The sequence below is a fragment of the Ciona robusta genome, chromosome 7 (genome assembly GCF_009617815.1).
Source record: "Ciona robusta chromosome 7, ASM961781v2".
In the NCBI taxonomy this organism is placed as follows: Eukaryota; Metazoa; Chordata; class Ascidiacea; order Phlebobranchia; family Cionidae; genus Ciona; species Ciona robusta.
In genome coordinates this window covers 4,391,004-4,405,062 of record NC_143241.1, presented here as the reverse complement: position 1 = coordinate 4,405,062, position 14,059 = coordinate 4,391,004, and the positions used below count along the sequence as shown (strand labels likewise).

General features: G+C 35.9%; 1 protein-coding gene across 3 annotated transcripts; it reads right to left on the bottom strand.

The window, feature by feature from the left end:
• Positions 1-87: 87 nt before the first annotated feature.
• Positions 88-8,715, bottom strand: LOC149733974 (uncharacterized). Of its 3 annotated transcripts, XM_089880731.1 has the most exons (11): positions 8,469-8,715; positions 8,262-8,416; positions 7,764-7,790; positions 7,185-7,291; positions 6,993-7,101; positions 6,692-6,868; positions 5,647-5,694; positions 3,501-3,623; positions 3,218-3,313; positions 2,966-3,163; positions 88-308 (listed from the first exon to the last, which is right to left on the bottom strand). In XM_089880731.1, the coding sequence occupies exons 2-11, from the start codon at positions 8,299-8,301 to the stop codon at positions 103-105; spliced, it is 1,131 nt and encodes a 376-aa protein (XP_089736857.1). In that variant the 5' UTR covers positions 8,302-8,416; positions 8,469-8,715; the 3' UTR covers positions 88-102. The 3 variants fall into 3 exon arrangements, with proteins under 3 accessions (XP_089736857.1, XP_089736856.1, XP_089736858.1); XM_089880730.1 differs by having other exon boundaries at positions 8,262-8,715; XM_089880732.1 differs by lacking the exon at positions 88-308 and adding an exon at positions 1,981-2,612 and having other exon boundaries at positions 8,262-8,706.
• Between the last annotated feature and the right edge of the window lie 5,344 nt (positions 8,716-14,059).

Genomic DNA, 14,059 nt, shown 5'->3' with positions numbered 1-14,059 from the left:
GATTGGCAGCTTTTGAAACAAATGTAAAAAATAACATACATTTAATATCGAATAAACAATAAAGTCTCACATTCAAGCTGTAAGTTCATAATAAAACTAAACTTAACTTACCTTTAACAACGCAATAAGTCTATCATGCTCACTTTTATCCAGTAAATAGGGTAAGTGTGAACCTGTGAGAGTACAATGATCTATGGCTTCCTGGCGGTTGTACCAAGGCTCAGTGTTAAAATAGAAAAAATGCCAACGCTCCGTTAGAGTGGTAAAGTTATACGTATACAATGGAAGTTCTCCGCCTACAGTCATGTCTACGAGATAAAAAAAATACAATGTCCACTTAAGAATTCCTAAAGAATAACTTTAAACTAATGAAGGCAATCACAGCCCTGGAGACTCACGTCGGCAATTGGCAATTGCCGATAGTTTTGCCGACGCATTTGGACAAACCGTCGGCAGTTTATTGCCGACAATGTAGAAAAAACGCAAAAAAAATATTTTTTTTTAACAAAATATTTTCATATTGCAGACGCGAAATTGCAAAAATTACGGGCGATAAAAGCTAAAAGTGAGGTAATATAATACATATAGTAGTCGTATATAGCAAATGAAGTCAGGCGCACCGATTTTCTAACGCACCTGCGCGTTGACTATATGACGTCATTAACGTTTTTTTTCGGCGGGAATCGGTAACACGACCTTTCTCACAGCTGAGTGTAAAATAAATGTAATTTGCGGTAATAAATAGCCTAGATATGTTCCAGTAGTAGAACTGCTGTATATTTAGGATGTTTTCCTCAGCCAAGCGGCATGTTTATTACGAAATGGTAAGGAAGGATTTACACGTGGATTCATTGCATCATAATAGCGATTGTTTGACTTGGCAATTGATTACGACATAATAGCAATTCACACGCTGATTATTTGCGTCATAATAAAAAACAGGTTGGATATTTGCCTTTTTACGTAAGCGATCAAGTAAAAGTAAAGGATTGATACGTTTGCAATAAATACTTCGACCTGGGCTATGAAGCAGATGATGTGAGTAATGTTTTGTGAATTTGGTGTTAACAATAGGAATGTGTTGAAGTTGTAAAAGCTCAGGTTCGCCGAGATTCACCAAAAGCTCGGCACGAGCTTATGATGTCATTAAGGAGAAAGGCGTACGAGAATACGTTCCTTTTTGGACGAAAGGCGTCGCTAATTAAAATCATTTAGAACACGTGGGTTGCGGTGAAAGAGAGACGTAATGCAGCACTTTGTATTATTTCAATATAAAAAAAGTTTGGGAATTTATGTTTCTTTATTAAAAATCAATCTAATCTGATACGAACCATTGGGCGCTCGTGTTATACGATACCGACTGTTATTCGAGACGGGCGAGTCTCCAGGGCTGCAATCTAAAGTAATAAAAATGCTTTTTCACATTGCACAAGGCTCCCATACAAAACATTAAAAGAACGAATCTCAAAAAAATAAACACACTGCTGCCGACTCCCAGAAATGTAAAGGTGCCACCCATCTTTTGAATTTTCAAATGCCGTTATACACAGTATTTACCTGCCGGAATACCAAACTATCAGGTTTACAATTTAATATACTGTATGTTACCCGTACACGTTTAATCAATAGAAAGTGGAGCAGCATAGTTTTAATAAACACCACAAGCATGTTTTGTTTTAAAAATAATGTGTTATTTTAAAAAGATTTCCATGACAGAATATTTATTAAACCAAGAAAATACAAAATAAACTAGTGCTACAAATTAATAGAAATAAAGTGCTACAGGACCACAAATCTATATTCCAGTCAAAACTATAATATATTCTACATGTGTGGATCCTGCTTCAAGCTGTACAGCGGTCTCATACCAACCACCAAATCATAAGAGAGAACTGTACCGTTCACACGCTTATGATGTATTTAATATGAACATAAGAATTCTTTACAACTGCTTGATCAAAAACGTGAAAAAGCAAATAATCAACCTAGTTTAGGTAGTTTATTATCACCTTTTTAACAAGTGAATTACATTTATTTTACACAAAACAGTGGTACAAGGCACTAATTTTATGAAGTGAATGGCAAAAAGTACAAGGGTGTGGCATTTAGGCTACCGAATGATTTAAAAGATGACCAGGGCTCGACATTAACGCTCGTCTGCTTGTCCCAGGCAACCAAAACAGTCGACGGGACAAGTGAATTTTGTTAGGCACTTGTCCAAAGGGACAAGTAGGGAAATAACGTTTATATTGAATGTTAAATAAGCCGGCGAATTGACAAATTCGTATGTTTAGGCTTCACAAGCCCATTGTGTAAAGAGGCGATATAAAATTAGAGAAATCGTTGATGCGAACGCACCGGCTCATGCATTCGACTGCCTGAGAGCTTGCTTTCATTTGTAAGTTTTTTAACAACCAAGTCAAAGTTAATGTCTTTATAAGTAGCTATTTAATAAGGCCGTTAAAATAATCACCCTTATTTTTAAAAACATTAAAATTATTTAGTTTAGTTTTAGTTTTTTTTACAAAATGTTTTTTTTCACAAAAACTAAAAATGTACTGGCTAAACCATAGAGTGTTACAATCTCTCCTCCTCCTTTTCCACCAGTAAACCTGTGTTATTTCGTAACAAAAATTTACCTTGGCAGCCCCTTGTAAATATATTTGAAACTGTTATATTTTATGGCTGCACCACTCATTGATATAGTCAATGCGCTGCTCTCTTATATCCAACAAATTAAGAAAATCAGTGTGGTGGATGAAAAATTTAATTACGACATCACGTTTTGGACCTACAAGATGTTACACAACACAGCGAGGAAGTAAAACACATATTCACACATGAAGTGTGGCAATCACCCAGTATAAAGTTATCTGACAAAATTAGGCTGGACAAATTAAGTTCTGAATGTTGTTGTTAAGTCAGAATTGGTGTTAAAACAAACACAGAAGGAATTGTCCCTTACCTCCAAAATCTGGTGGCAAGTTAACAGATTCATAATCTGAAAATGCCCATTCTGCTTTCTCATAAACGCTTTGTGGGTTGGTTCGAAGTAATCCAATCCATACTGTAGAGCCAAAAGCCAAGAGGTGCATTCGTGCTTTTGTGTAGATAAAATCGTTTCTAGCCTTTGTTTTTGGCATAGCTAAGTGGCCATATGTGTCTAAATACCATTTTCATTAAATACATGCTTGAATATTTTTATTTAAAAAATTACCTTTGCAAAAATTTGAAGCCTCTGTATGCCTTACACGTTCTTTAAAGAAAAGATAAGTCTTACCCTCAAACATTTCCTCATGTGTTGCTGTTATGCCTGAATTCATCAACATATTAATTATAAAATTTTCTTGTATTTACAATCAAAATTTTATCTAAAACATAATACAACAATGAGATCTTCTGACATTTGTCCATTTCAGAATTTAATAGTAATTTTAACATTAAATTTTAAACTTAACAAATGTGTCTCTGTTCAAAACGTAACACAAAATAAAAATTACCTGAAGATTTGTCACAGTCTTTGGAACCCTCCTTGAAAATACCATTGCACTGGCACACTTCGTTAATGCAGTTTTGTAAACCATGGCAACTAACAGTAACAGGGCAGGCAAGTGCCGGAATATCTAAACATACAATAAAGTAAAATGTGTATAATCTTTTATATTGGGCAAATAAAAAAGACATGACCTTTTATTTTTTATCTGCCATGCATACCCTTAAATGCAAACATTATCAATAAATTAGGTTTGAATTTTAAATTTGTAGGCAGATGAAATCATGTGATTGCAAACATTTAATACAGCACAAATAAATGTGGTTCATCTGTATGAAAATCATTGTTATGTTAAGTTATAGGGATGCGAAAAAATATTAAAAAGCAACTTAAGCAACAAAAGATAACGCGACTAGTCAACATGGTTTTTTTCTTTATTTGTTTTTTATCAGTTAAGAATTTACTCTTTAAAAAGTAACGAAGAGTAGCAATGCTCAACACGGGCAAATTATGGGTGACTAGTTTTTCTGTGTGGATGAGCAACGTTTTTGGAATGAACAGGAAGAATTCCCGTGTACTTTTCCCCATCAAGAGCGAGCCCGAGCTTTTAGAACTTCGGCAAATTCTTATTGGGTTACCAAACTAATATTAATTACCAGTCACACTCATGGCTTGTCACTTTAGCACCCAGCAGTGGCGTCGATTTTATAAAAACGTAGGGGTTGCGACATTACACTATGTTAGCTGAAAGTAGGTATATGTAGAACAAGTAAAACCACGCATATAACGTGTGCGGCATTCAATAGAAAAGGTATGACATAAGTCTGGCAGTTGATTGCGGGTAAGTGTTTAAAAACTTGACAATATGACATGTAAATATCATCATATAAATGCCAATACGTTGATTATACAGACAGACGGTCACCCGTTGGCCGTACGCTAATGGACCACATCACAATACCGCGTATGACGTCACATTATTCAACTGACAGGTGCAGCATTGCGCAATATCTTACGTTAATTCTCTGCGTCACAATATTGGTTATAATGCAACATTTGACTTTAAAACTCGTAATTGCGCAACATAAAACTAAAAGTTGTTCGCATCACAATTGAACACGTAACAATTTTGTGTTGGTTGACGGGCGCAATGAAGTTTAAAAAAATCATTTTAACAAAAGTCGAGGAAACAAAAAAAGTTAATTAAACATGCGTCAATCATGTTGTACAACACACGATCAAAGCTACGTTCGCCCATCACCAATCAAAGGAGCATTACCGGCACCACCACGATCTCCCTTTTAACAGACGAACTTAACAGGATAAGGTTTGCGAGCGAGAATAATGTTTCACATGTAGGCTAAATAATGAATGTGTGAATTGTTATTATGTTGCAATAATCGACGTGTAAATTGTTATTATGTCGTAATGAATCCACGCGTGAATCCTTACTATTTCGTAACAAACATGTTGCTTGGCTGAAGAAAATATCATATATAAATATAAAGCAGTGACCGACCCGATTTAGGTAGTTCATTTTCGCACGTTTAACAGCCAAATTACATTGATTTTACACGCAACTGTTGTTAGGGATTCATGGCATGTGCGCGTCTTAGAAAAAGAACACCTATTCCTTTAGTTTAATTTTCTCCTGGTCGCGTGTTTTAAGTTTAATTCGAATTGCCTTCGGGAGAAAAGCAGCTTTGGAAGTAGACGTTAGACAAAATTTAAAAGGTAGAAATGACTAGTAAACATTACATTCTCACACAATAATATAATTGTTACTGTAACAATTGGCGATTTTGCGATTATCAATGTGACGTAAACACTTGTCTGACGTAACACGCAGCCGTTATAGGTAACCGCGCAGGGTACAAAAACGGCTAGTTTATGCGTTGGGAGAATGAAGGTGTTGCGTAACTACTATAAAGTAATTGTTTGATAAAGTTAAATATATTTATTTAAGAAGAATTTAAGAATAATTTCCTTTAATAATTTGAAAATCCAGGGGTTGCTGCAACCCCTGCAAAATTGTCAGGGTAGGCCTGCATACCCTGCACCATATAAATCGACGCCAGAGACACCCAGTATACATTGTTGTTTGCACACTACACGCAAATTCACTTTTGTAAACTTTAACAACAAGTACAAACCATTTCTTGTGGCTGTTGGACCAATATTGGGTCGATGTAGGCAGGTAGCTGAAAGATAAAATAAATATGATAAAGATTAAAGTTTGTAAAAAAATGCAATTTGTCATAAACCCTTTAAAGACGAGTAATGCAAACATGCATTCTGAAACAGGTGTTCTTAATAATGTTCCTGTGTTATAGTTGGTTGATATCCAAAGCTGGTTTTATTTAAAAGTAAAAAGAAATAAAGAATTATCCACCAATATAATCTTTTAAAAGAACATTCTAGCATTTAAAAGTATTTAGTAACTTAGTTTTGAATTTATTTTTTCAAATATAGTTTGAATTCCACCCAAAAACCAAGGTTTAAAATAATGTCCTTTGGTCAAAGAAAGGCAAGTTTTTTATCTCTACTTTTTTGGAAGGTTTGCCCTTCTAACTTACCAGTTAAACATGAAGTTTAGGAAACTGAAGCTGTTTATAGTTAGAATTTTTTAGTTAAAACATAAGTTACGCAGTTAGCATACTTTTACTTAAAACATTATTGTATTTTTTGATGTCATCAGTTGAAATCCTTTTATAACCAGAAATCAACTTTTCAGTAAATCCTTTAGTTATATTTGGCCAAAATCCTAAGTTACACATAAATACAAGTTTTTGATGACGTCATTTAAAATTTGTTAACATCATCAAAATAAAGTATTGTAGCAATTTTTCCAAATAACAAAAGTCTGAGCGATTAGATTTTAAATGACGCAGCAGGCTGAAATGATCATTCTGCCCAGTACGATGATGCTGGCATTTGGGGGCCATATCGCTGTGTTTATTTAGATGCTGCAACGAAGAGGGTAAAACTAGTTTTTTCTATGCTGCGTTTAACGATTCGCATATCGTGTCAAAATCATAAATCGCATGGCCCTGCAAGACATAAGTACTTTCTATACTTGGTAGTATATATCTATAACCTGGATTGATCACTAAGATATGATCGCTATATAAATAATAAAAATAGTATAGGATGTACAGACATAACGTGTAAGGTAAAGACACTTAACATGAAATGCACCTTTTTGACAAATAAATGGCCTTGTCTCTGCACAGTTTGTGACTTTCCACTGCCACGAATCAGCCCTGTCAATTTTTACACAATCTTCATTTTCGTGCGCTTGTGCTTCAACTGAAGGGTGAAAGTTGTTATAATTAAATACGGGCAAAGCCTCCCCTTTGTTCCATATAAATCTTCCTGTAAATGGTGGAAATCATTATTAAAAATGACATAAAAAACATAGTGGGTAAAAAACGTATTATAGATATGTTTGGCAATTATTAAAGTTGTTGGAGTAATGATTTAAATCGAAAAAACAAACCTTCATGCATTGTATCATCTAACCCAATCCAAAAGGAAGAGTGAGCACTCAAGGTTAGGTTGCTTGTTATAGCATCACTCAGTGCATTTTGTATTGATGAAGTTGAAATCTGGAAAATATTACCATTATTGAATAGTCCTAATCAAAATGATTTATTGGAATGGCAAACATAAACTACAAAAAGTAACCAACCGAGTAAAACAGTAGTCCATCTAAACCTCTGCAGTGATCTTCAGCGTCATCAAAGTTTTTAGAATCAGTGACCACTTCATACAATATTCCACTGACCAGCTCCACAACTGTAATTTAACGGATTACAATTAGATATGTATATAATCTAATGCTTAAATTTGTGGCTGGCACTCAGAAAAGAAGAGAGAAAACATGAAATTCATTTTCATTACTTATCACAGAAATAATATATTATAGCCTACATACTATTTTTAAACATTTTTTTTTTTTAAATTGCAATAAAAAATCATATTCTGTAGTTCAGTAATTTAATTTCATGTTTAGGCAACAAGGTTTATTGGTATTACAAACACATGGTACACTAAAGGTTTGACCTGGGATTCAATGTCCCTTGTCATAGCTGATTACATTTTTTTAAATTATAATTGTTATATAAATATAGTACAACACAATTTAGTTTGGGAGATGAACACGAGTTGAGTAAGCACCAATAAGCTAAAATATGTTTATATACTTCTCAGACTAGATTTATGACTCTATACAAAAATCACAGCTACACACATAGGTTTAGGTACTTACATCCATGGACATAACGCTGTCTTGTACCTGTGCGAGAAAATTATTTTTACCAATGTAAACCGCCATAAAATATTGTGCTGCTCAAACTTGGGACAGTACTTTAATAAAAGCGGTTTTATTTCAATGTTTGTTTGAGTCAATTTCCCTCTTTTATAGTTCATTTTCTCATTTAACAACTCAAGATTGAAGAAATACCGCTTTATCATTGATAATGTCACCATTCGGACCGTCAAAAAAAGTCTGAACCAATAACAGTTTTAAATGCATTGCTGTGTGCCATTGTTATATTATGGAAAGGGGAACTATAAAGACCAGTCCGCGTTGCGCCAGGCAACTTTTTTACACAGCAGGCAATCTTTATGTATTTGCTGAAATTTAGAAAAATATATAACGTAAATATGTGTGTCTGGATCACATTTAACGGCCACACCAGCTTACGAGTTGCCATGAATGTAACTTTAGGGGTGATTCATTTGGGATTTGTATGTATTTACTTACATAAAGTAAACAACAAAACTGTGAATAGTTTCCTTAACATTCCTTATACGTTTCCTGTTATAAACAGAATCAGTTTGCCGTAAATCTGTTTTATTCACTTGGGTTTTCTTTACAGAAAATAATCATTCAACTGCCGCGAAATTTTTAAACTGTGCCTGCGAAGATAAGATGAGAGGTAGGGCGACTTTTTTACATAATAAAACCTACTGAAACGATCCGATGCTGAATTATTAAAGAGGGTTCAAAAAACTTAAAATGCAACTAAAAATTTCCACAGCAACCTACGTAAAAACAAACAGGTAAAAGCAGAATATACGGACTCTGGTCAAAAGTAACAGAAGACAAACAAGACGCATACCACCAAGACAAACAAGACGCATACAAAGCGGACGCCATATTTTAAAAATATCCGCAATGCGGCAAAAACAGAAAGATCTGCGGTGCACTATCGCAATCTAGCAGACAATGTTATTGAAAACAAAAATCCGCAACATGTTACCAAAGAGGTATACGGTGCACTACTGCCACCTACCGGACGCTAATATTTAAAACAAAATCTGCAATGAGACACCAAAGAGGTACACAGTGTACTACCGCCATCTACCCGACGCGAATATTTAACACACAATCCGTAAAATGACACCAAAGAGGTATACAATAAACTACTGCCACCTACCGGTCGCTGATATTTAAAGCCAAATCCGCAATGCGACATCAAAGAGGTATACAGTGCACTACTGCCAACTACCGGGCGTGAATATTTGAAACAAAACTCACAATGGGACACCAAGAGATCGGCAGTGTACTACCGCTATCTAGGTATACATTGCAATATACTGCCATCTACGGAACGTGGATATTTAAAACTAAATTCGCAATGAGACACAAAAGCGGCATACAGTGTACTACTGCAACCTAGCGAACGTGGATGTTTAAAACAAAATCCGCAATGTGACATCAAAGAGTTATACAGTGCACTACTGCTAACTACCGGGTGTAAATATTTAAAACAAAACACGCAACGTGACACCAAAGAGGAATACAGTGCACTACTATCACCTTCTGGACGCCGACATTTAAAACAAAATCTGTATGTGACATCAAAGAGGTATATGCATGCAGTGCACTAACGCCAACTACCGGACGCGGGTATTTTAAACACAATCCACAAAGTGACATCAATTAAGAGATCGGCAGTTTACTACCGCAGAGAATTAAAACAAAATCCGCAATGTGACCAAAGAAGTATACAGTGCACCACCGGCAACTACCGGACGCGAATATTTAAAATACAATCTCAATGTGACACTAAAGAGGTATACTAATACTACTATCATTCTTTACTACTATACAGTGCTCTACCGTCATCTACCGGACGTAAATATTTCGCACTAGCTGCACAAATGACTTGTTTCTGAATAACAATCACGTAAAAAAAAGATTTGTCCCATTTTACAGGCATTAAGACGAATGAACACCTCTTTACTTCGGAATAAGGCGTTAATTTCTGAAAAAATGAGCATAATCCGAAAACTTGTGGTTTTAAGCCGTTACATGGCACAAAAACGAAAAACGAACCTTGCTTATAACCGCCGCGTACTAATTCTTCTTTCGCTAACCTTGGAAAACCCTCTAATCACGCGGCTAAACTTTAAAACGATATATTGAAAAAACGTGGTTTCTGGAAAAGAAAATTCTTTTCTCTATTTGCCAAACTTAAAAAGTGCGTATCCTTGACGGGCCCGGAGTCGTCAGTCGGTTAAGCAAACACGGCATGCAAATCTAAATGTAAAAAGTATGCGGCGGGATGAGGCTCGCTTGACGCAATGTACAAGCAAAATCTATGGCTTGTTGTAGCTTTAGTTGGTTATTGTCAAGCGTTGACGAATGCTGTAGGACCATAGTATCATAGTCTTATGATGGTATACTGAAGAAAGTATATGGTAGGACGACATTCTATTTATAAAGGTGTCGAGTACTAACCCTTTCCTACATTCTTTCTCGTTAATATTTTCCAACTCACATTATTCAGTTAACAGATGGAGATTGTAAAGAAAATCGAAATGGTAACGTGTAAACGTTATACGCAAACCGATTTAACGTAAACACCGTTCACGTTCTCCACTGTAACAGCGTACGCTGTGCAGTCCTTTATGTGCTCGTACACATCCGCACTAAAACATAAGCAAATCCACACTAACGAAGCGGTTGACTCTGCTTCGACGGCAGAAATATGGTATATGTAGTTTACTCGAATTTATAATGCATAAAGATGAAATTTAAACAGTCGTGTTGCGTAACTATTACATCTGGCGTAACTGAGTTTATCATTGAGAGACACATCGTGCAGTTTTTTAAGCGAGTACGCAGGGAATTATGACTAGTCCGCCCGTTCGGCGAACTAACGTCACTTTTTAGTGTAAAACATTCTTTCTGTTATTGTTTTCGCACGTGTTTTATGCTATGAAAGCCATCTTATGTTTTGTGTCGGGAGGGCAGTATAGGAGTTTTCTTATACTCTTGCTGTCCTCACGTTTGTCTCTAGCCTGATGCCGCTCGTTTGTCGTTACGTTAAAGTGAGCGCCTGCGTGCTAGCGTGAAGGGATTACACAACATAGAGAACTAATATGTATTTTTAGTTCTCTATGGTTACAGCACCTTTAAAACGAACATAAGCAAACAAAGATCTTAGCTCATCGGCTTGTGTGATTTCATAAGCTTCCGCTTGCCTGGAACACTTTTCTAGAACATCGTTAAATCTTTTAACCAATGTTTCATCTGCTTGACTGATTTACTTCAAAGGATAAGCTTAAAATACTTTAAAGATAACTAACTACATTGTGAAACAGGAACCTATACTCTAAAACAAACTGTTAAAAGTAATCGAAGACAAACTAAATGCATAGGCCTACGTTAACTGAAGTACAGTACTATTGGCAAAGCAACACAAAGAAACTGAGTAACGTGGGAAATGAAAAAAGCGAAAAACGCAGGAATGTCAATTACAAGACGACGTGCGTGGCATGTAAATTACCCCCACAATTCATTCAGCTCACCTACATTTCAATGGATGGCAATTCATTACCGCTAAGGGTCGACTCGGAACGAATGGTTTATGCCACAGTGGTATGCCATTTCTAGAAGACAAAATCAAACTGTACAAAATATTTTAGCCCGTTTTATTATACACGATTCTTCGATTGGTACGACAAAAGTTCGTTAGTTTTAATATGATTTAACTAGCATCTTATTATTACCACCTTTTTCATAGATTGAAAGCATGTTTTATTCGTTTGACATCGAAATTTAATAAATATATATACATATATATATAAAGTACGGTGGTGGAAGATGGGAGACTTTGCCAGACGAGACTGTTTTTATTTTTACGGACCCCTATTTAATTGATTTTCAGGAAAATACTGTCACAGAATCATTCGACAGTATTATCACGACTTTATAAAACGCGCGTCAAAGCTGATTACTGTTTTTTAAATATAAAAAAATAGGTAAAGTACATATAAACGTAACTTATAGTAGGGTGGGGAAAGACAGGACACTTTTAACAAAAAAATAATATTCAGATATCCTGGTTCCGTTTTAAACAATTAACAACGGTCTGTAGAAGTTGTGGGGATACGGTTTTATATTTCTTTGAATGTTCTTTGTATACTACCAAACTGGAAGAGAAAAAAGGCTGAAAAGGAGTCCCATCTCCCCCCACCCTACTATACTTTATCCTCGCGTGGCCGACGTCGTAATATATTCGTTCTGATTGATATATTAGTACCAGGCGCTATTAAGGATGCGCCGAGACGCTACTGCGTTATAGGTCGGAACAAATATAATGACCACGTGGATCAAATTTATTATGACCCTCCGTTGAAAACGTTCCCGACACGACTTTTACACGTTAAAACTTTAGTTTTTAACTTAAAGTCAGCACTCAGCAATACTGAGTTTGTGTTATTTTATCCTTCACAAAGTAAGTAGGCCTACCACTAACAAACTTATTTTATGCTATAGTTTAAAAAGCACATTTTACTTGTCTTTTACAGGTGCTGGTGGATCGAGGGGATCCTAGGATAGAAAAAATATAGCGGCCACTTGCGATTCCTTCTACTTGTGCCACTAACCTAAAATTTTGGCCCTGTACTAACTAGAACCCATCTGCGGTTCTAGGCTATATCCCCCCAGGCGTTTTCCCAACGGCGATTTCCCCCGCCCGTGACTATTCCCCAACCCGCGACTATTTACCCCGGCTAACACGATGGTCACGGGGAGAAGCAGCCGGTGGAGCAACAGTCGGTGGAGCAACAGTCGATGGAGCAACAGTCGGAAGGGAAATAGCTGGGGGGGGGGAGTAGCCGGGAGGAAAAGGTCGGTGGGAAATGGACGGTTACGCCCAGCGGCACCAATCCAAAATAAAGTTTTAATAAATCAACAAAATAATATACAACTAAAAATATTAATATTCGTCATAAAAAAACATATTTATAAAATTTTCTACCCAGCTTTAAATGTGTTATAGCGCTACGTAATACCGAGAAATGAAACATTATTTTCTCTAAAAAAGTGCGGGGATGTGCGTCAAATGTAAAAAAGTATGGTGGTCATAACCAAAGTTAGTAAAGACGGCCTATACTAACTTTGGTCATAACTTGTATCATATGAATTTTCAAATGTTTTCACGAAAATATAACTTAGACATTCAGTCGGTACGTATTTATTAGAGCTCGTATTTTATTTGTTCCAACCGACTGCGCATGCGCAATAGCGCCCGGTACAAAAATCGGAACGAATATATCACGACACTGAAAAAAGGCCAGACGTTATAACACGACGGGTGTTCACACACCTCGTGCCAGCTTACGAGTTACCAAGTATGTTACTTTGTGTTTTTTTTCATGTATGGCTGAATTTGGACAACCCATTAATGACCACTGAATTAAAGCAATTGCCGTTAAGTGTCTTGCCAAGGACACATACGACCACAATGGTAGCAGCGACGAGCCTTGAACCCCGCATTACCTTTGGGTCCGAGGCAGGCGCGCTAACCACTTTGCCACTGCGTAGTAAAGTAGAGACAGTATATTTTAAACAGGTAAAAATGCGAAATAGTAAGGTGCTAATTTTGAATGCTCGATAAATCATAGTAAAGCCGCTGAAATTTTGTAGTTTGCGAGTGTAAACGATTAAACTAAATTTATAGCTTCATAAAAAAACTTAAATACAGTTTGATTTTGTATCATAAAACTAGTTTTAGCTTTGTGAAAAGCTGAGATATATACACCCAAGAGGAAAATAGGCAGGGTTAAATATGACTTTAATTTCAGATAAAAACAACCAAAATTATCGTTTTAAAGTTATATGTAGAAAACTTACATGGCAGACACCTATTTAAAGTATTCTGCAACTTACCCTACTGAATTTATACCCGCCAAGTTGCAGAATACTTTAAATATATTTTAACTAGGTGCCCCATCTCTCCCCACATTGCTGTTTTGTAGGTTTTTATTGCGAAACTTTGGAAGTATTACTTTTCAAAATAATTTATACCTTTATAAGGAGTGCATCATGGTTTTGGGCAGTTGCGCGCTCTAGCCTACTCTTTTTTATTTCTGTGGATCCATCTTACCTCAACCTACTATAAAATATGTTTCGTTTCTTATTGTTTTGAGATTAAATTTGTAATATATTTTTACATGTTATGGTGTCCGAGAGTTGAAACTAGTTTATTTACATCAAACAATTACATAAACTTGACTTAAACATTAGAGTATGGCTTTAACATGTTC

Coding starts and splice junctions, on each gene's coding strand:
- LOC149733974 (XM_089880730.1), bottom strand. CDS start 8,301: ATGTTAAGGAAACTATTCACAGTTTTGTTGTTTACTTTAT. Junction 7,791..8,261: donor AGTTTTGTTGTTTACTTTAT/GTAAGTAAATAC, acceptor TTTCTCGCACAG/GTACAAGACAGCGTTATGTC. Junction 7,292..7,763: donor ACAGCGTTATGTCCATGGAT/GTAAGTACCTAA, acceptor GTTAAATTACAG/TTGTGGAGCTGGTCAGTGGA.